Raw genomic sequence first — 19,966 nt, 5'->3', positions numbered from 1 at the left:
CCGGCAGGAAGCTTGGTTTTGAGGAAAGAGAGGTCAGAAAGCTTGGGGCTGGTGGCAGCCGGGCAGGAGCGGCTGGGTCATCCTTACTTGTGGTTCGTGAAGGTTCCACGGGACATCTGGCCCCATTTCCGGAAAAGCCCACGTGGTCATGACATTTGCCACGTCAGAGGCACCTGAGAATCATTGGTATCTGTGTCTCTGTTCTCATGCTATGCCCTTGGAAGAGCTTGGAAGAAGGGCTTGCTTCCCTTGCTTCCCACTCAGAAAACTCAGACACAGACTCAGAATCCCAGGCGGCGGGGGGCCCCACCGTGGGAGCTGGCCTCTCTTCCCGCCGGACACGCATGCCTCCCACCTGGGAGCTCTTACAGCCACGCGTTAAAAGTCATTCTTACCTTTCACTCCCCAGCTCTCAAAGGATTTGTACGAGCAGCTGTCCCTTCCGGACGCACAGTCGCCTCCATTTCACAGACCGTGACAGTGAGGTGTAGGTGGGACCATTCAGAACCCCAGATCCGCTGAGCCCGGCAGAGACCTGGGCCTGCGACAAAAGCCGCATGCGGACTCTGGGTAAAGCAGGCATTGTGGAGAAGGCGGAGCCTCTTAGAAAACTGGCTCCAGTCAATTTGATTAGTACGTGTTATAAAGTAGGAGACATGGAGGGCATTTTCCCCTGATGAACATCTTAAACCTCCGTCATGAAAGAGGAAGCGAATCCTGGCAGGAGCAATTCACAGAATTACTGAGAGGAAACTCTGAAGGTCCATCGAGAAAGCCATTGACATAAGATAGGTGTGCCCATTTTCTTTTGTTTAGAAGCAGGGAAATGCATGGAATCTATTTCCTGGTAATTGTCCGAATAAAGTGGGCATTCCTACCAGGAGACCGCTGATTATGTACCTCTTGCTGGGCAGGGGAAAAATTGAAATAGGCTTTTGCTCTTTCTTAACCATAGATCCGATCTGTCAGGCACTTCTAATGCCTTTGAGAAAAAAAAAAAAAAAACTTCATAGATTTTCTGTTGAAGCATTTTTGTAGAATCCTCTCCATGGTAAGCACCTTTTGTTTTTTTTTTCCTCTGGGCTTTCTTCTCCCACCCACCCCCCCACCGCCATAATCCTTGGCACGATGCCTGTCCTATAGCCTCGCAAAATTGGCCGGGACCCTGGGGCAGAAAGGGCTCTGACAAATGAAGACAGCATCACGCCAGGCACACTTTTGTCCCCAGCGTCTGTGTGTTTTTCCGTTCTCTTGCCAAACGCCCAGCGTGTGTTTGTTCTCACTGCCTCCAAGGCCCCGTCCTGGTACCCATCTGTACAGGTCTGGTCCCAGTCCAAGGACCCAAGCTGACCAGACATCTGGATCCCCAGTTTCTCCACCAGGGAAACTAGGGAAATGACAGCCTTGCACCGGGTTGTTGGGGGAGTCCTGGAAAGGGTCTGGTGCACCGTTAATGAGCTGATGATCATCGTTACCATTGCTCGTGTTTTAATGCTTCTTGTAACTTAGGGCCTCGGTTGGGTTAAATCTTCTGTGGCTGGTGCTGCCTTAGCAGAGCCGTGCAGGGGCTGGACGTCTTTGCTAAGAGAGGAGGAGAGGCGTTAGGTGTTGTGACCTGGGAGGGGACCCTTACATCAGTTAATGTAATCATCCTCACTCTCCACCCATCCCGTGCAAAGAGGAGTCTGAGAGGAGAAGGCTTACCGTGGGATGCAACTCTGTCAGTACCCCCACCTTCATCTGGAAGCAGATAAAATAAGAACCAGCCAGGTAAGTGCTTATGCCGATTTCAGAGATAAAGGAACTGAGCTTTGGGGATTGGCCCCCAGCACGCAGTGATAGATGTTGGAGCAGGAACTTGGACTTGGAGGGGGCTGACCAGGTGTGTGTGGCGGTGGCGTCCGCCCTGGGAGGCTGGGTGCATCTCGCGTGACCCGGGTCCCCACGGCTGGCTCAGCTTTCCTGTCTCCTGCAGGCTCCAGATGCTCGAGGCCATCTGCAAGCACTGGGAGGGACCCATCAGCCTGGCCCTCTACCTGTCGGACGCCGAGGCCCAGCAGTTCCTCCGCTACGCGCAGGGCTCCGAGGTGCTCATGAGCCGCCACAACGTGGCCTACCACATCGTGTACAAGGAGGGCCAGTTCTACCCCGTGAACCTGCTGCGCAACGTGGCCATGAAGCACGTGGGCACGCCCTACATGTTCCTGTCTGACATCGACTTCCTGCCCATGTATGGGCTCTATGAGTACCTCAGGTGAGGGCCCAGGGGATGCTGGTTAGGGCAGTGCTGGGACCAGAACGCTCCCTGGGAGCATCCTCCTATCCCTGTCTTCACTCTTAAAGATGGGGCAGCTGGGACCCCGTTGGGGAGGGCGGGGAGGGGACCCGTCTGCATCCACCCAGAGAGAGCGCTGCCCGCCGGGTTCAGCAGGGCCATCGGGCAATCTGGTATCCTTGTTTTCCTGACTAACAGGCCATAACCCCACTTTGCATACTGAAACTTTGGAAGCTGCTTGTGGCCTCAGATGCATCTCTTCTGCTCCCGGTCTAATGCTCTCTAGCTGCTAGGGAAACATGTCGCCCGTCTTCCAGTTTTGGTTCAGATGACCTTCATCTAACCATTCTAGAAAGATCACTGCCTATTCTGTAAAACAAAGCAATATGACGGTGAAGGACAGCATTTATTGAAGTGCCTTCTGTGTGCCAGGCACGGTTCTGAGTGCCTGACTAGCAGGAATTCATTCCCACCCACCACGGTCCCTGGGCTGCGCGCTATGATGATCCTCGTTTCCCGGATGGGAATGTGTGGGGCTGTGAGCCCACAGTTACACGCGGACTCACATAGGGGCCGGGCTCAGCCAGTCCGACTGCAGAGCCATGGGCTGAGTCGCCATCCCGGTGGCCTCGGTGACTCTCCAGTGACCAGTCCCAGCTCTGCCCACGTGGCAGGGCCGGCGTCCAGCGGCTAGACAAGGCACTCTGCACGTGGAAGGCCTGATGGTTGCGTGGGGAGTGGCATTTGTTATGGTACAACAACCAGTCTGGGCTGAGAGGGACTGCTGAAATCATACAGCCCGGAAGTCCCCATGTGGCTAAACTAAAGTCACAAGGTATAACTCGAACTGTAAATGGTCAGGCTTCCCCCATCCCCCATCCTTTATTGCTGGCATCTGTCGGCCTGAATTCTCTCTGCTGCTGGTGGTGCTTGCCTGGATCCTGGTACTGGGAGAGGTGATTTGTGCTTATTAATCATCCTGCTGGAGCCACACATCAATCCCAGACGGCAGGCAGGGCTCCCCCTTTTACTGTGGGCAACAGCGAGGCCCGAAGCAGCAGAGCCCCCTGCTCCAGTTCCCACGGCTTTGCTCCAGGAGTGAAAGCAGAGTCCTGGCCAGCAGGCACCCAGCTCTGTACTTGCCTGGCTGCTCTGGGGTTACGGACTGTCCCCACAGGGCAGGAGTAACATTCTTTCTCTCCCGCTCTCTTGCCCTCCCTCCCTTTGCGTGTGTGTGTCTGTGTGTCTCTGTCTCTCAGTCTTTCTCTTACTGTCTCTGTTGCTCTCACTCTTAAAAAAAGATCCTCTTCCCAAAGTGTTTAAACCTTTTGTCCCGAAGCCGCAGTACAGGTGCCATTTAAGTCCCTCCCCGCCCTGCTCCTCAGAGCAAGGAAAAGCAGCGTGCATTCTCTGTCCACATTTCGGCACCGGGCTTCTTTACAGGGTTATCCTGGGATTTCCTAACCCCAGTCCCTGACCTGTGAGCCGGAGGAGCCCCTTGCAGCCTCTCTCGTCCGTGACGTTGGGGCGGCATGCTTCTCTGTCAGGAAGGATGGGAGATGTCTTCCCTAAGAGCATGGGCTGCACTGCCCCAAGTCCTGATGCGGTCACAGGGCTCCGGCCAGCGCCATCTGTCCTCCGGCTCCTGCTCCTGCTGCAGCGGGGCCTTGGAATCCCAGTGTGTGTGGTGAGGGCGCCCCCTTGTGGCCAGACTGCGCTTTTGGTACCCGATTCCTGGAGATTCCCAAGCCCCCACAGCCTGCAGCATCACAAGCTCTGGGAGTCCCGGTGCAAGGATGGGAGGGGGGTTCCCAAAGGAACAGATGGTGGGGGCCACCCTCCACCAAGAAAAGAGAGGCTTGAGGATCAAACCGAGGCCCAGGCTTCCCCGTTAAGGGGCTCTTCTGCAGGAGCCCCTGAGGGGCCTTCCTTCCAAGGAGTTGGCGGTGAACCAGTCCTCTCCTAAGAGTCTGTGGTCTGCTCCCCACGTCCAAGCCCTCTTATTATTTTACCTCCTGGGTCTCATGTTGTAAAAAACATCACACAGGAACAGATTGTTTCTATGTTCTAGTCCTGTGTTTTATTGATCAAAGATGCTATTAATCTCTAATCAAGACCTTACTGAGGAGGAGCTAACCAGCGGTGCCGGTAATTAACATGTTCTTAACACAGACTCACCGGGGGCTTGGTTGGCCTTTGCCCCTTGTTACAGGAGGGTGCGCGGTTCCCTTCCGGGGGTTTGAAACATTGCACGTTGCTCCCAGAACGCTACTGCTCTTCAGAGTTCCTACAGAAGACCAGAGACCCTACCTTGCCTGGGAAGAAAGGATCTTGTCCAGTCTTTTTTTTTTTTTTAAGTTTTTCATTGTAATTCCTGTATCATTAACCTATGGTGTCATATTAGTTCAGGTGTATGACATAGTGACTCAGCACTTCCATACGTCACCCAGCGCTCATCACGGCAGGGGCCCTTCTTCATCCCCATCACCTGTTTCATCCATCCATCCCCCTGCCCTCCTCTGGTAACCAGCAGTCCGTTCTCTACAGTTCAGAGTCGATTTCTTGAAATCTCTCTCTCTGTTTGTTTTTAACTTTGCTCATTTGTTTGGTTTCTTGAATTGCACATATGAATGAAATCATACGGTCTTTGTCTTTCACTGACTAACTGACTTCCCTTAGCATGGTACCCTCTAGCTCCGTCCACACCGCTGCCAATGGCAAGATCTCATTCTTTCTATGGCTGAGTAGTATTCCACTGTATATACACACCACAACTTCTTTATCTGTTGATGTCTTGATGGACACCTGGGCTGCTTCCATCACTTGGCTGTTGTAAATAATGCGGCTATAAATATCAGGGGACCTGTATCCCTTTGAACTAGGGATTTTGTATTTGGGGGGTAAGTACCCAGGAGTGCGATTGCTGGGTCGCAGGGCAGCTCTGTTTTAACTTTCGGAGGAACCTCCATGCTGTTTGCCAGAGTGGCTGCACCAGCTTGCATTCCCATTACCTGTTTCTTCTTGTGTTGTTGATTTTAGCCATTCTGACAGGTGTGTGATGACATCTCATTGTGGTTTTGATTTGCATTTCCCCAATGGTGAGCGTCGTTTCATGTGTCTGTTGGCCCTCTGGATGTCTCTTCGGAGAAATGTCTATTCATGTGTTTTGCCTATTTCTTGGTGAGGTTATTTGGTCTTGGGGTGTCGAAGTGTATTGTCCAGTCTTCATTGTAAAGTACACATGTGGAAACAGACCAGAAGCCCTGACTTGCCCCGACTTGCTTGTCTAGAACGAACAGACCTTGTGACTTTCCTGATTCTTCTTCTGTCCCATCCTTAGTATCCATTCGTCTTTTCTTTCATCTAGTGGGTAAACTTTTCTTTCTTTCTTTCTTTCTTTTTTTTTTTTAGAAAGGAGGGCTTCTTTTTTTTTTTTAAGATTTTGTTTATTTATTTGACAGACAGAGATCACAAGTAGGCAGAGAGGCAAGCAGAGAGAGAAGGGGAAGCAGGCCTCTGCTGAGCAGAGAGCCCAATGCGGGCCTCAATCCCAGGACCCTGAGATCATGACCTGAGCCGAAGGCAGAGGCTTAATTCAGTGAGCCACCCAGGTGCCTCTAGTGGGTAACCTTTTATAAGGCACCTGCTACTCTGTGTCGCCGTATCTGTGAACCACAGAGATAGGACTGGTGAATCCCAGTGCTTATAGACCAGCAGTAATGACAGTTCAGTAAAGATGCAAATTCTTTAGGTTCTGCAATGGGGCGGGTGGTGTCCCCTCCCAGTGGGATCCACCTAGTCTGGGGGTGGGGTTGGGAGTGGGAAGAAGGGATGCCCTGAAGAAGACAGATTCAAATGGAGGCTGAGTTGGAGTCGGCCGGTGGAGGTGGCAATGTTCCACGCGGAAGCAGCTGTCCATTCCAGAGGTGCAGGGTGGCCAGGGCCTTGATGGGGAGAGCATCGAGAGACGATGTGGACGGAAATGTCAGCTGGCATGGGTCCCAGAGGACTCCTGATAAATATATAGAGGAGTGTGGGATCCCGGAGGCAGGAGAGCCGTGGAAAAGCCCCAGGAGATGTTCCTTTTAGGAAGATCATTCCAGTTGCTTTGCGAAGGATCGGAATCAGCAGGGCCAGAGCAAGGGGGAGAAACGAGGGGACTGTTGTGCTGATCCAAGCAAGAGGTACGGAGAATCCGATGCAGGGTCGGAAGCAGAAGGGTGGCAGGTAGACAGACCAGTGGGAGATTCAGCAGCTGACGTCAGGAACTGTCTGCAAAGGTGTCCGGACTTTGAAAGGGAAGGTGGGAATCTCTCCCAAATGCTGCCACCTGACTCTTCTTGGCAAAGCCCTCACCCTGAAGTCCGGCCTGCTTTGGCCCGCCTCTCACGCTGGCCACCTCCTGCCCTACTGTGTCCATGTCCTTCCCGGACAGAGCAGGCTATCATGGCCTTGACTTTGAGTGTTACAGTGGACAGGACACTTGCTGAGACCCAGGACTCCTGTTCCCACTCACGCTGTGTGCCGTAGTGAACTGTGTGACTTCCAGCAATTCTGTTTTCAGCCTGTTTCCTCATTATCAAGTGAAGAAAGTATCTTATATTAGGAGTCATAAATGCAGATGCCCGGAGGGGCCAGAACCTTAGCCCAAAGCAACAAAAAATGCTGAGTAGGATTCTCTAGAGAGACTGTCGCTCCCATCTGAGGCTCTCAGCTTCTCTCCACGCCAAATGTGACATGATTGCTTTGGGGGCAGTGGGCGGCAGGGCTAAGGTCTTCATATTTTTCTTTCTTTTTTTAAAGATTTTATTTATATATTTTAGAGGGTGGGAGAGTGTGGGACTGGGATGCTGGGGAGGAGATGCCGGGGGGAGAGGGACAAGGACGAGCAAACTCTCTGTTGAGCATGGAGCCCACAGCAGTCCTGAATCTCATGAGCCTGAGATCATGACCCGAGCTGAAACCAAGGGTTGGATGCTTAACTGACCGAGCCACCCAGGTAACCCAGTCTTCGTATTTTTCAAGAGGAGCTGGATACTTGGATTTTTGTGTTTTGATTTTTAAGTTGACAAGTAATTTAAAAACAAAACAAAGCAAAACACTATCCAATCCCAGACCAATATTTCTTCAGGCTGAATAGAACCTCCCAGCCCCATCCTGTGACCTCTGACCTAGATAATTCCTAAGCACCAGAATTCTGAGAACAAGTAAGGACTAGGATTCTATCAGAAGCCCCAAAGAAGCTTGCACTGTTCTTTTCATATGAGGATAACCATATTGGCTTGCCATTGGCTTATGGAAAATTCTCTTCCCGCGAGTGGGATGAGTATGTTTCTGATCCAAACACTAAAATTGGATGTGCTTCGTGACCAGTAGTATATCGTTAGTCTGGGATGAGGTTACGGGTATGGTTTGCCATGAGTGTTGTGGACCCCAACAAGGCCTGTGGACCCCTCTAGAGACCAACTTCTCCAGCAAAGATGCTCAACAAAATACCATATCCAAATTCTGTTAAAATGGACATAATATCACAAATGCTGGTAGTTACAGTTTTTTAAGCCCTTAACTTGTGCCAGCTGCTTTGTAAAAATGACCTCTGTGGTTCCACACCTCTCTGTGAGGTAACTGTTAACACAGGTGGCCATGCCGAGGCCCCGGCAAGGTTAAATATTCGTGTCAGAGGGGGCAAGTGGGCTGCCCCCCAGGACAGCCTGCTCGCTTCTGGAAGGGGCCAGATCACTCTCAAAACCCCAGGACATGGGAGCAGGCTGACAGGCAGCCCTCTTCCTGGACCCCCCGCCCCCACAAACAATCATGTCGCCCTTCCGGGGCGGGGGGCACTTGCTTTCCCCGAACAGTTCAGCATCAGCGCTCCCTTGGCGGTTGCTCAGCAACCAGCTAATATTACAGCAAAAACAAATGGATCAATCAGAAAATAACGAAGTCAGGTACTCGCGTGGATCCAGCTGCAGAGTTCCAGTAAAATCTCTCCCCTACCCCTTCGCCGGTTTATTCTAAAGAACCGGCTTGTAGATGTGTGGCTGTTGCTCGATTCCGGAAACGTCAGGTGGGACTTGGCGGGGCGAGGCAGAGCTGCTCCTGCATCCTGGGTCTGGCGCGCCTACCAAGCGTGTGACTTGGGGTGACTCACTTAGTCTCTCCGGTCCTCTGTCTTCTCACTTAATAAAGGGGCTACTAAGAGCCTCCTGCGAGGGCATTGGAGGGACCCAACAGGAGTTAATTCTCTGTCCTGCTCACAACACTCAGAACTGGACTTCACCTGGCCTCCCCACCCCCCGACCCCCTCCCGTGCAAACTGCCAGCTTCAGGATAGCCAGGTCACTCCAGACCACCATCACGGCCTTTTTTCCTACAAAATGAGAAGCTGTAGACTTAGGTTCATTGATTGAAAACCGTATGTAGTAGCGCCTGTTATGTGCCAGGCAGCGTGCCACCTTGGGACGGGGCCGTCCCCGGAGTCATTCAGACCTGCCTTTCAATGCTGAGTACTCCTTACTCAGCATTTTGTTAACTTCCTGGGACTTTTTTAAAATTTGTGAGCTGGGGGTTGTGTTACTTCTTCCCTCTTAAGGTCCTGAGAAAATGAAATGTGATCACATCTGGATGGCAAAGGCACCCTGCCATGAGTCATGCCTCATTCATATCTGTGACATTGCACTGCTGGGACTCTCAGTGAGCAGGACAAGCCAGCGGGTCCCTGCCCTCGTGGGGTTTACATTCTAGGGGCCCCTCTCAGCTGTACGTGTTGCTGCCGTTCTTGTTACCAATACAGAAATAGAGGGCAAAGATACAGAGCCACAGACTCGCAAGGAGATGACCCAGGATGGGTGGCCAGGGATGACCTCGGAAAGATGTGAGAGTTGGTGATGCACTTGAAGAACTAACAAGTGTAAAGGCATGAGGTATCTTGACATTTTTGAAGAATGTTCCAGAATGGCTGAGGAATCGAAAGTGGAGGGTAGGGACAGCTTCTCTCAGCTGGGACATTCCATACCTGTGAGACTGAGCAGGCTTCCCATCTCTTGGACTCATCCTGCAGAATCATCTTTGTTCAACGCCTGAAGCTTAAAACATCTGCTCTGTTTCGCAAATGTCACCTTTGCTTCCTGGGGGATACACATATCACCCTGCATGGAGACTATATTCTGACCGTGTATAGGAATGACATACTTCAGTTTTATTCTGTTCCCTCCAGGATGGTGGCCATCCACCCTCCCCCCATCAGATGTCCCCTGGCACACATAGCTGCTCTGTAAACACTTGTTGAATGAGTCCCGAAATCTGAACAAGACCAGGTAGAGAGAACACCAGGCCCGGCCAGCCAGCTGCCTTCCATGAGCCCTGACTAGGTGGCATTTCCTCGGGCTAATTCATCATTTGAGTTCTGCTATCTTGATAACATTTCACATTTACTGAGCACATACTATGTGCCAAGCACTCTTACCAGCACTTTGCATGTGTCTTGTCATTTAACCTCTTATTAGAGACGAGGTAGTTTAGACAAAATAGCCTGCCCTCAGGCATGGCTTTGCTCCATGGGAAACTCGCTTCTCCTGGGCTTATCTGAGATGTTCTACACTTAACCTGTTTGTTGATCCCATTGCCTGACGGGCCCATCTCCACCACCGCCTTGACAGCCATGGCCATCACTGTGGGTCATACTTGTCAAGTTCATTCCACGCACTGGAGAACTGTCTTGGTTTCTGCATGAGATGACCCATTTAACCCTCACACCCCGCCATACACACAAAGGTGTCACTTGGTTGAGAGCACAATTGGGGGTGTGTCCAGGTGGGACCCGATTCCACTGCCTGCCCCAGAGCTGCCTTCCTGACTTTGGGGGAACTGACTGCCCTCCCGTAACCCACTGTCAGCACCTAGCACAGCGCCAGCATGCGGGATGCCCTCCTGTGGAAAGCGCAGCCCTCAAGGGTCATTAAGTAGGGGTGAGTCCGGATGCTGAGAGTTACGGGAGGTGAGGAGTACGGAGTCCCTGGCACAAAGCATGGCCCCGTAACGGTAGCTGTTCCATGTTTTAAAACTTTGCCCCCCCGCCAAGCTCATTTTTAGCTTCTCTTTTCTTCCGCAGCCCTCTCTGAGGGACACGTTCTCTCTCTGGATATGTTAATGCTGTCCATTTAGGAACCCTCAGATCTTGCTGGGGCCCGGGCACCCCGCCCTGGCTCTCCAGAGGATTCTGCCCATCTCTGACCTCATCTGTTATGTGTATAATTTACACTTGCACTCTCCGAGGGCAGCCTTGGGCCCCTCACTTGCAGGTCTTTGCTGTTGTCCCCACACGGCTCCTGGAAGCCTGTCCTCCAGGAGCTCCTCCCAGGAGCTCGACATGTCCCTGTTTCGTGACAACCCAGTCAGGGCTCAGGGCCTTCATTCCCATTATCCAGGCGGGACGATGAAAATGTGGAAGGTATATTTTCTCCAAAGTCCTGTGGATTAAGTGACCAGACTATAATTTCAACCCAGTTTTGGAAACTCAGTCATTTCCAAAGGACGGCCTTCACCATACCATCTTTGTCTCCGTATGCCGACCACACACTGACTCCTTCCTTCCCTGTGCATTCATTGAGTGACTCCTGTGGGTTGGAGCCGGAAACCCAGCCCCGAACACAGTTCACCGCTGACCTCAAGCCTGGCAGAGCCGACAGGTGCACATAGGCAGTCTGCGTGCTGTTACCACTGCCATGTCCCGCCATCGCCAGTGCATGGAACAGTCCCAAAAGAACCAGTCCCGAAGGCGATCTGGCCAGATGTCCAGGGGATGGCATCAAAGCCAGCAGAGGGGGGAGGGGAGGGGCGGGGAGCGAAGCTCCTGCTGCAGGCTGCACACAGAGCCTTAAGAGAAAGAGTGGGGCCGTTCTGGGGTTTCTTCAACAGAGGTGAACTCCAGCACAAACTGCTGTTCTGCCTCCCATCCACTTTTTTTTTTTTAAGATTTTATTTATTTATTTGACAGAGAGACAGCAAGAGAGGGAGCACAATCAGGGAAAGTGGGTGAGGAAGAACAGGCTTCCCAAGGAGCAGGGAGTCTGATGTGGGGCTCGATCCCAGGACCCTGGGACCATGACCTGAGCCAAAGGCAGATGCTTTACGACTGAGCCCCCCCAGGCACCCCTCCCATCCGCTTTTAATATAACTTTCACCTCCGTCCCTGGGAACATGTGAGAATCGCTTGGACTCCTTAGAGCTCAGCTTTGATTAAACAGCATGCTCTCTGACCTTGGACTGGGCTCTGCCAATCCAGGGCTCCAAGAGCTGATGGGCTTCCTCTCCTGGCTTTGTGACAGCAGCCCCAGGGCCTTCAGCCTGCGGTGCCCAGCAGCATGTCCCTTGTCAGCCCTGGCCTCGGCCTCTCACTGCACCTCTACAAATACCAGCTCAGCCCGTTCTGCTACGGGAGCAGAAGTTCACATGGACAGAGATCGAGGATCCGCCCACCCATGCCCAAAGCATAGAGGCTACAGGAGGTGCCCAGATGGTAACCAGCACCATAAGGACTGAGCTGAAAGCAATTCCCTGATCCAAGCCGTAGCATGTGGGAAGACGCTCTCCAGAATTCTGGGATGGAGTTCTCCGGCTAAGGGTGGAGGGAGTGATCTCAGCACCAAGGACAGAGGAGGTGAGGAAGATACGCACAGACCAGTCTGCCACATTTGACTATAAGGGGACACTACTGACCTTGGCCAGGTCCAGGGGTTCAGTGGCAGATTCCACTCATTTGAAAAAAGCAAATCACCAATGAAGGAGGCCCAGGACAGCCAGTAGATCATTGCGCACATCTCTGCCTCTCCCGACACCATCTGTGTGCTGGCCTCTGATCTCCTCACTGCTGTAAGGCAGGACCTGCTGTGGAGATAAGTGTGTGGGCTGTAGCCGCTGGCCCTGTGCCTCCTTTCTGGCCCCAAACCACTCTTCCATCAGCTGCCTTGACCCTAGGTGGACTCCAAGAGGCTCCTTGCTTCAGTTGCATTAACAGACTTGACTCAGAGCCTGTGATTGATGATCTCTCCCAGTTATTTCTACGCTGGTGCAGCCTTGACGAACACAGTGATTGCCTTCTTCCCTTAAGGATGACGGTAGGATGATGGTGGGTGCCCCTGTCAGCTGGGTTAAAAGGCAAATTGCTGAACCTCTCGGGGGTCTCATGACTTTATCAGTAAACCCGGAAATACTAGTGCTTCTGTCACACGTGGCAATGATGAACGAAGTAAAGAAGATTAAAGAAGTAAAGCATCTGACGTGCTTAAGGGGCTTGGTACTGAGTAGACATAAGCACCCTTTGTTACCACGTATCGACCACCAATGGTGTCCCGGGCATTTCTAAGAAATTCAGTTCCCCCAAATCCTGTGTGCTTTCTTCCCAAATATTTAGAACCCCCTCCACAGACCCCCTAACTCCTGCTGCTTAGAAAACGGTGGGGATCTCTGCTCCAGAGAGCAGAGAAGACACTCCTGTCTTCCTCCCTCCCTGCACTTTGAGGTCGGTCCAGACCAAGGTTCTGTCTGGATTCAGCTCTGCACTCCATGTCTATGTCCGGTCTCATAAATATCCATTAATGAGCATATTATCTTAGTTCTCTTAATAACCAAGTCTGAGAAATATTTATTATCAAGATAAGAAAACAAAAGCCCAGAGAGTTAGGCAAATTGCCCATGATCACACAATTAGCGCGGCCGTGAAGATAGGATCTCTGTCGTCTAAAAGATCATGCTCTATTTCTTACTCTTCGGCCTCCCTTGACATTGGCGTTCCCCTGAGAGAGATTCGGCCCTCAAATCTGTGGAAGTAGTTTTAGTCAGCTCTTCTTAGACCATCAGACAGTCTGGCTACACGGAGGATGCCATGATCGCACGTGGCTGCCACATGGCCAGAGTTGAAGAGCATCGAGGTGACAGGTGTGGGTCCTGGTTCATCCCACCCCCTGCCCTTCCCCCCCGAGTCTGCCCAGTGCTAAAGCTGGCGTCCACTGTCCTCGGCCAGCCTGCCTACCCCGTCCCTGCGGCTGTCCGGGTCTGCCCTCCCTCCGCCACCAACCCCCCGCCCCACACCTGAGATATAGACAGACTGGAACAGGAGATCATTGCAAAACCATTTTTTTCTGTTTTAAACTTGACTGTGCTTTCTCATTTTTATCTACATCAGAGGGAGATGATTTCTCTCATTTTGTTTCCCTGAAGGTGACACCAAGTTGGGTTGCCAGTGTCTAAGCCCACACGCCAATGAGAGAGGAAGTGTTCGTTTCAGGGAATTCTGAATAGAGTCGATGCATACAAGTAGAGAGGCAGGAGTCCGTTAAGCCTTTGTGGGAAACCAACACGTAACTCAAGTCCCGTTTTCAGGCAAGCGTGACTGTTTGTGGGACCCCAGAGCGGTCTAGCAGGGCAACATGCCCCCCGTCTCTGGGCTCCCAGCCCATTGCTGAGAGGTTGGGAATTAGGAAGTTTGACTTATTTCATCTCTTCTGCACCATGTGGGTCAATTCTGTCCAACCTCTAATCACATAAGGTGAAACTAAATGTTTTTTACAGCCAGATACTCGTGACAAGGTTGTTTGCTTTTGCCGAGTAGAAGGTCCCGTTCCTTGGTCAGTGACCTTGGTCCCTGTGGCGTTTCTGCTTCCACTGTAGCCAGCCCCACCTCTGACTGCCGGTGGCACTCCCGATGGGGGATGCGGGGCCAGTGTGGTGACAGGATCCCACTCCTGATGAATGATTTGACTCTGCTCTTAAGCTGACTTGATTCGTTTCTGCAGAACTAGGGGAATGCCTCTCCACATGGCCTTAGCCTCACGCCTACCCACTAGCTGGTCTCAGCTGCTGCTTCAGGTCCTGTTCCAGGTACCTGTGATCAAGGAAGAAGCCACATGGCCAAATCCAGTGGTCAGCCTCTACTTCTTGTCTTGACTTCTCTGTGGCATCTGCCGACGGCCCCTCTGTTTCTTTCCTCTGGGCTTACTGAAGTGCATGCCTGTCTCCAGGTGGTTCTTCGACCTTATGAGTCCCTCCCTGTAGTTCTCATCGGTGGCTGCCTCTGTTCTCCTCCTACCCTCCCTCGATGATGTCGTTCAGTCTCGTGGCTTTAAATGCACCTGCCACCGATCCTCAAAATATCCCCACCCCGCCCTGTCTCTTGACCTCAAAACTTGTCTGTCCAATGGTCTTCTCGTCTCTGCCTCGTTCTCTCAAGCATCTCAGGCAAACTGTTCAAAACCTAAGTCTCATCTTCCCCAAAAAGCTCATGCTGGCGTCTCATTTGATGGCCACTTCAGTCTTCCCCGGATGCAAGCCAAGAACCTTGTGTCATCTCCTGTCCGCTCTCACACCCCACGCCCAGAGGGTAAGGAAATCCTGCTGGCTCTAGGACCAGGCCAGTTCTTTTCACCTTCATTGTGACTATCAAGGTCCATGCTAGCTCAGCCGTAGCAGCCCGGGAGCCCCCTAACTGATCTCCCTGCCTCTACCCATGCAACACAGCAGTCTGTTCCCAACACAGCAGCCAGAGGCATTCTTTAATACAGAAAGCAGCTCCTCTCCCTAGCTTAGGGTCTCCAGTGACTCCCCGTCTCACTAAGTAAAATCCCAAGACCTCTGTATTGGTCTCCTATGGCTGCTGTAACAAATTACCACAAATGTGGCCGTTGAAAACAGCAGAAACATTTTATCTCACAGCTCTGGAGGTCAGGATCGGAAACTGGTCTCACAGGGCTGAAATCATGGGGGCCACAGGCCGCGTTCTTTCTGGAGGCTCTACGGGAGGATGTTTCTTGCCCTCTGGCTCATTCACTTCTTTGACTCGTGGCCACATCACCCCCACCTCCGCTTCCATCGTCCCTTCTCCTTTCTGACTCTGACCCTCTGCCTCTCTCCTATCGAGACCCTTGTGATCCCTCAAATAACTCAGGATCATCTTGCCATCTCAGCACCCTCCATCACACCTGTAAAGTCCTACTTGCCATGGGAGGTTCCATATCACCAGGTTTCTGGGATTAGGACATAGACAGCTTTGGAGGAGAGAACAGTGGCATTCTTTCACTCCCCACAACCTTCAGGGATCTACGAGACTTTATATGGCCTGTAGCTCTCCCTCCCCGCCTGCCTCTCTAGCCCATTTAGGGACTCTCCCTGTCCCTTATTGTGCTCTTGTCCTCCCTTAGGGCCTTTGCACTGGCTGTTCCTTAGCTGAGAAAGCTCTTGGCCCGGATCGCAGCATGACTGCCCCCTCCCCTACTGCCTGCCCTTCTCCATGAGGCCGACCTGCACCACCCCATCTCGGACTGCAACCGGTTCCCCACCCTTGGCATTCCGCACACCCCAACCCAGCTCTGTTCTCCCTCCCAGAAATTCTGGCTTTCCGACATACTCTGTAATTCACTTACTGTTCTGGCTTCCTTCTGGAAATATCAGCCCCACGTGGACAGGAATTTCTGCCTGTTGTATTGACTGATGTCTCCCGAGTGCCCGTGCAGGGCCTGGCATGTGGCAGAGCAAGCAAGGAAACAAACAGGTGGAACCTTGGCCGGCGTTGGCACCAGACTTTGTGATCGGGTCGAGCCGGCGCCAGAGAGGATGGACGGGCAGTCACGATCACGGCCAGAGCGCACGGAGTGCTTCTCTTCTGCAGGGCCTGGGGATTGCTTGGCCCCAGACCCCCAATAAGATCAATGCTGTTGTCGCCAGCCCCCATCATCACAGACTCAGAAAGCAAAGAGAGAGGAAAAGTAATCGGCCAGAAGGCGAACTAGGGCAGCCTGCGCCCTCGTCCCCACCCCTGAAGTCAGAAGAGGTCTGCCGCACGCCATTGTTGCTTACTTCTCTGAGATGCTTTCCTGAAATCTCATCATGCCTGGCACCTGGGCTGTTGCCTTGGTGACAGAGATCTGTCTCGAGGGCAGAGGATGGGGTGAAAAGGGTAGAAATGGAGGAAGGGTTGTGAGTGTGTGTGTGGGGGGGTGCACACTCACAACCCACTCCCAGGATCAGTCTTGGGGATTGGTCATTCTAAACCCCGGGAAGCCCATCTTCCTCACAGCATCCCTTTTGTGCTGTGTCTTTGACATAACGCTGAGCCCATGTAAGCCTCCAGTCAGCCCTTGGCCACCCCCTCGGTTGGTATAGGAATCCTCATTCACATTCTCTCCCTTACTCGTCACTTTTCCCAGGTGGGAGCCAAACATGCTATGAACTATTTGCGCACTTGAGTAAGTGGAGGGGAGACACTGCCCAGTGCTCGGTCCCCACACTGACCCCTGGTCAGCTCCACCTCCACCAGATTGGAGGGGCCAAACTTACTCTGCCGGGCGCATCTGAATAGTTTCTGACATGAAGAAGGATCCAGAGAGCTGGGCTGGAGACTAAGATCTAATACCCTGTTTCCGTAGATAAGCAGGTTGGCAACAAAATCCTGCTCTGGTTGCAAGAGTCTGTTGCCTTTCTTGGCTCCTCTGCTCTCACCCATCTCCAGCAGTAGCCACCCCCCCACTCCCCGTAAGCTGAGCCAGAAAGGGGAAGGGCTCATTTGTTAATCAGTTACACTAAGTCAGGCACTGGATCAGGTTCTTCTAGAGCGACTGCTTTGCTTTATCCTTTCAGCAACCCTGGTTGATAAGGGTTATCATCTCCATTTTATAGCCAGGGAACCTGTAACCAAGAGAAGTTGAATATTGTGCCCAAGGTCATAAGAGAGTGGCAGGCAGGATTTGAACCCGGGGCCAGCAGGCTCCAAGTCATGTGTATTTGTTGTGCTCTCTGTTTTACCAGCGGGGGTCTGAAGTACTTCAGGTGAAATCTTCTCTTAAGAGTTCCTCAGTCCACAAACGTAGTAGTAGGTTTGGGATATTTTTGAAAGGGTCGTGGGCAACCAGGATTCTTCAGAGAAACAGAACCAGCAAGTGGAGAGTTCTTTTAAAGAACTGTGAGGACTGACAATCCATAAGACAGGCCAGCAGGCTGGAAACTCGGGCAGGATTTTGATGTAACAGTCCAGAGGCGGAATCTCTTCTTTTCCAGAAAGCTCAGAGTTGGCTCTGACATCCTTCCACTGATTAGATGCGGCCCACCCAAATTGTTGAGGGCAAGGGCCTTTATTTAGAGTTAACTGTAAACATTAATTATAGCCACAATATATCTTCATGGCAATATTTAAAAGAGTGTTTGACCAAACAGCTGGCCCCCTGGCCTAGCCAAGTTAACCCATAAAAGTAACCATCACAGGCTGAACCATCATACATATGGTGCTTAATGTGTGCTGGGCATTGCACCAAGAACTTCCATGAGCACATGTGCTTTTACTCACCAAAATGTTTAACAAGATCATGAACTCTGAGACTCAGGATGGCTCAAGTGACCGTCTGGGAAGAGCCGTAGAGTCAGAACTAGAAGCCAAATGTGTCTGGTTGCTACTGCACCAGATTACTTTCCAGAATCTTCAGCATTAATAATCTAGATTTAGCATTCTAAAAGGATGCATGAAGGGACCCAAAGTCACTCAGCTTGTCCAGGCTGGCTGCAAAACTCACATCTCTTGGCTCCTAGTCTAGCCAGTCTCCTGGGAAGATTCTGCATATGAAACACTCTGTCTCCTGCAGGACTCCCTTTCCAGATAAATGGTGGAGGCACATTGTGCATCCCTAGGTGGTCAGCAAAGCCCCAGCAAGGGAAGGTTATACCAACAGGAAACTGTGCAGAAGGGCCTGAGCTATATCGTTGCCAGCTCAATGAGCCGATGTGCTCGGAGTCAGTATCCGGAAACCATTTTATTGCTGAAACGAGTTCATAATGAGATCCACTCAGGATATCAATATCCAAACCTCTTCGGACTGAATCTGAAATGGACCTATCTAGTGACAGATCCATCCTTGTGGCAGTCTGTGTTTTAGAGAGATTAAAGGGAATTTTAGAAGACACTCCAGGATCTGATGCTCTCTCTGCAGACAGAAATAAGACTTCCTCGGGCTGCATTTTTTAAGGCATGCTGCTTGCTTGGTCTACGTTCTGTGGGCCTTGCAAGATACCAGTCAGGCTGGTTTGGTTACAAGCAACAGAGATCCGCAGTAGGCAGCTTCATTGAAATGGAAAGAAGTCAAAGGAAAACTGATTAAAAAAAAATCGAGTGGTATTTCTTATGGCACCAAAGAAGAATTTGGGAAACCGATACTTGAGACCGTAATGAACCCAGGCAGCTCTGGGCCCCTCTGCAGCTGAAGTTCAGAAGCCTCTAGAGTGTTGCCTGACACCAGCGCATGTCAGCCCTTTGGTTTCCAGTCTCGGCATCTCTGTTCAGATTTCCAGGAGTGAGGAACTGATTTGCTCTGCTTGAGTTAAGTGTCTACCCCTGAACATGGCCCTGGCCGTGTTCCCAGAGCTGTTTCTACATGCAGGGACCAGAAGAAAAAGAATCATCTTTGAGCAGGGCAGTCTGAGAAGTGGCTACTGTAACGTGATTATAATAGTGACAGAGAAAGACACATGGGCACCCACAGACCTCTGTTGTGGGTGTGTGTACATGCTTTGCCCATCCCTTTGTGGTTCAGTGCCACTGGCCTCCCACACTTTCCCAATTATCTTAACATAATTAGCTGCAAATGCAATCTTGGGCTTTCAGCATCCTGAGATGTTTGCGACAAGAATGTAAATACCAGGCAGGAAGGACTTGGGATGCTTTGTTCATTCTGTGGCTCCAAGTGCCTAGCTTGGAACCTGGCATATAGTAGGTGTGCTCAGGGATTGTTGAATGAATAACATCCACCCATCCGTGCTGGGGTGCCTCTCTGCTCCCTCCTTCCTGGGGCTTTGCCATCTGGTGAGTCCAAGGATACCCTCTCGAGCCCTGTGGCCTGCCCCCGATACCCAGAACCAATAGATAAGGTATCCGATTTTCCTGGAGGAAAGGCGGCGAGCCCCCATTCTGCCTATGTCTAATACAGGATTGAGTGGGAAGAGAATGCTTGGCGACGGGTGAGGGAATCTTGGGTGTTTGGAAACTGGGAAGTCATTGTTCAGAGAGACAAAGCAGGAGAGGAATGCAGACCAAAGCAGGCTGACTCGGGCTACTCGTCCTCCAACTGACTAAATATAGCTCACCCAGATTTTATCTTGGTGTCATCCTTTGAGTCTCCCCAGAAAGAGTGACATCAGGGTCATACGTCATTTGGTGTATAGTTAACATAAACCTAATTATAAACAATGAATTATAACTGCTATTCAGAGGATTCTAAAATGACCTTCTGGGGACGCCTGGGTGGCTCAGTTGGTTAAGCAGCTGCCTTCGGCTCAGGTCATGATCCCAGCGTCCTGGGATCAAGTCCCGCATCGGGCTCCTTGCTCAGCAGGGAGCCTGCTTCTCCCTCTGCCTCTGCCTGCCATTCTGTCTGCCTGTGCTCGCTCTCTCTCCCTCTCTCTCTGACAAATAAATAAAATCTTAAAAAATAAAAAATAAAAAATAAAAAAATAAAATGACCTTCTGGTCCATCATAGCCATGCCCTGTCCAGGGGGCACTGATGCCACCCCTTCCCCAAGGCAGGCTTCTGAGACCTGTCCTTCCTCTGACCTCATCATTCATGGATACCAAACCCTCCTTCGTCCTTCTCACACTGCTGCTCTGTTCTTGCCCCACACTGGCCTCGGCCGACACAATTTTCCTTCGTGGTAGCATG

General features: G+C 51.6%; 1 protein-coding gene across 3 annotated transcripts in view; it reads left to right on the top strand.

The window, feature by feature from the left end:
• LARGE1 (LARGE xylosyl- and glucuronyltransferase 1) overlaps positions 1-19,966 on the top strand; it is a 528,909-nt gene that overhangs the window by 496,971 nt on the left and 11,972 nt on the right. For all 3 annotated transcript variants that reach the window (XM_047740096.1, XM_047740097.1, XM_047740094.1), the window contains exon 12: positions 1,976-2,254. In XM_047740096.1, coding sequence (XP_047596052.1) covers positions 1,976-2,254 — 279 coding nt within the window. The remainder of the gene's footprint in view (positions 1-1,975; positions 2,255-19,966) is intronic.

This window comes from Lutra lutra, chromosome 8 (assembly GCF_902655055.1).
Source record: "Lutra lutra chromosome 8, mLutLut1.2, whole genome shotgun sequence".
Classification (NCBI taxonomy): Eukaryota; Metazoa; Chordata; class Mammalia; order Carnivora; family Mustelidae; genus Lutra; species Lutra lutra.
The sequence above is the reverse complement of the archived record's forward strand: the minus strand, read 5'-3'. Positions and strand labels throughout refer to the sequence as shown.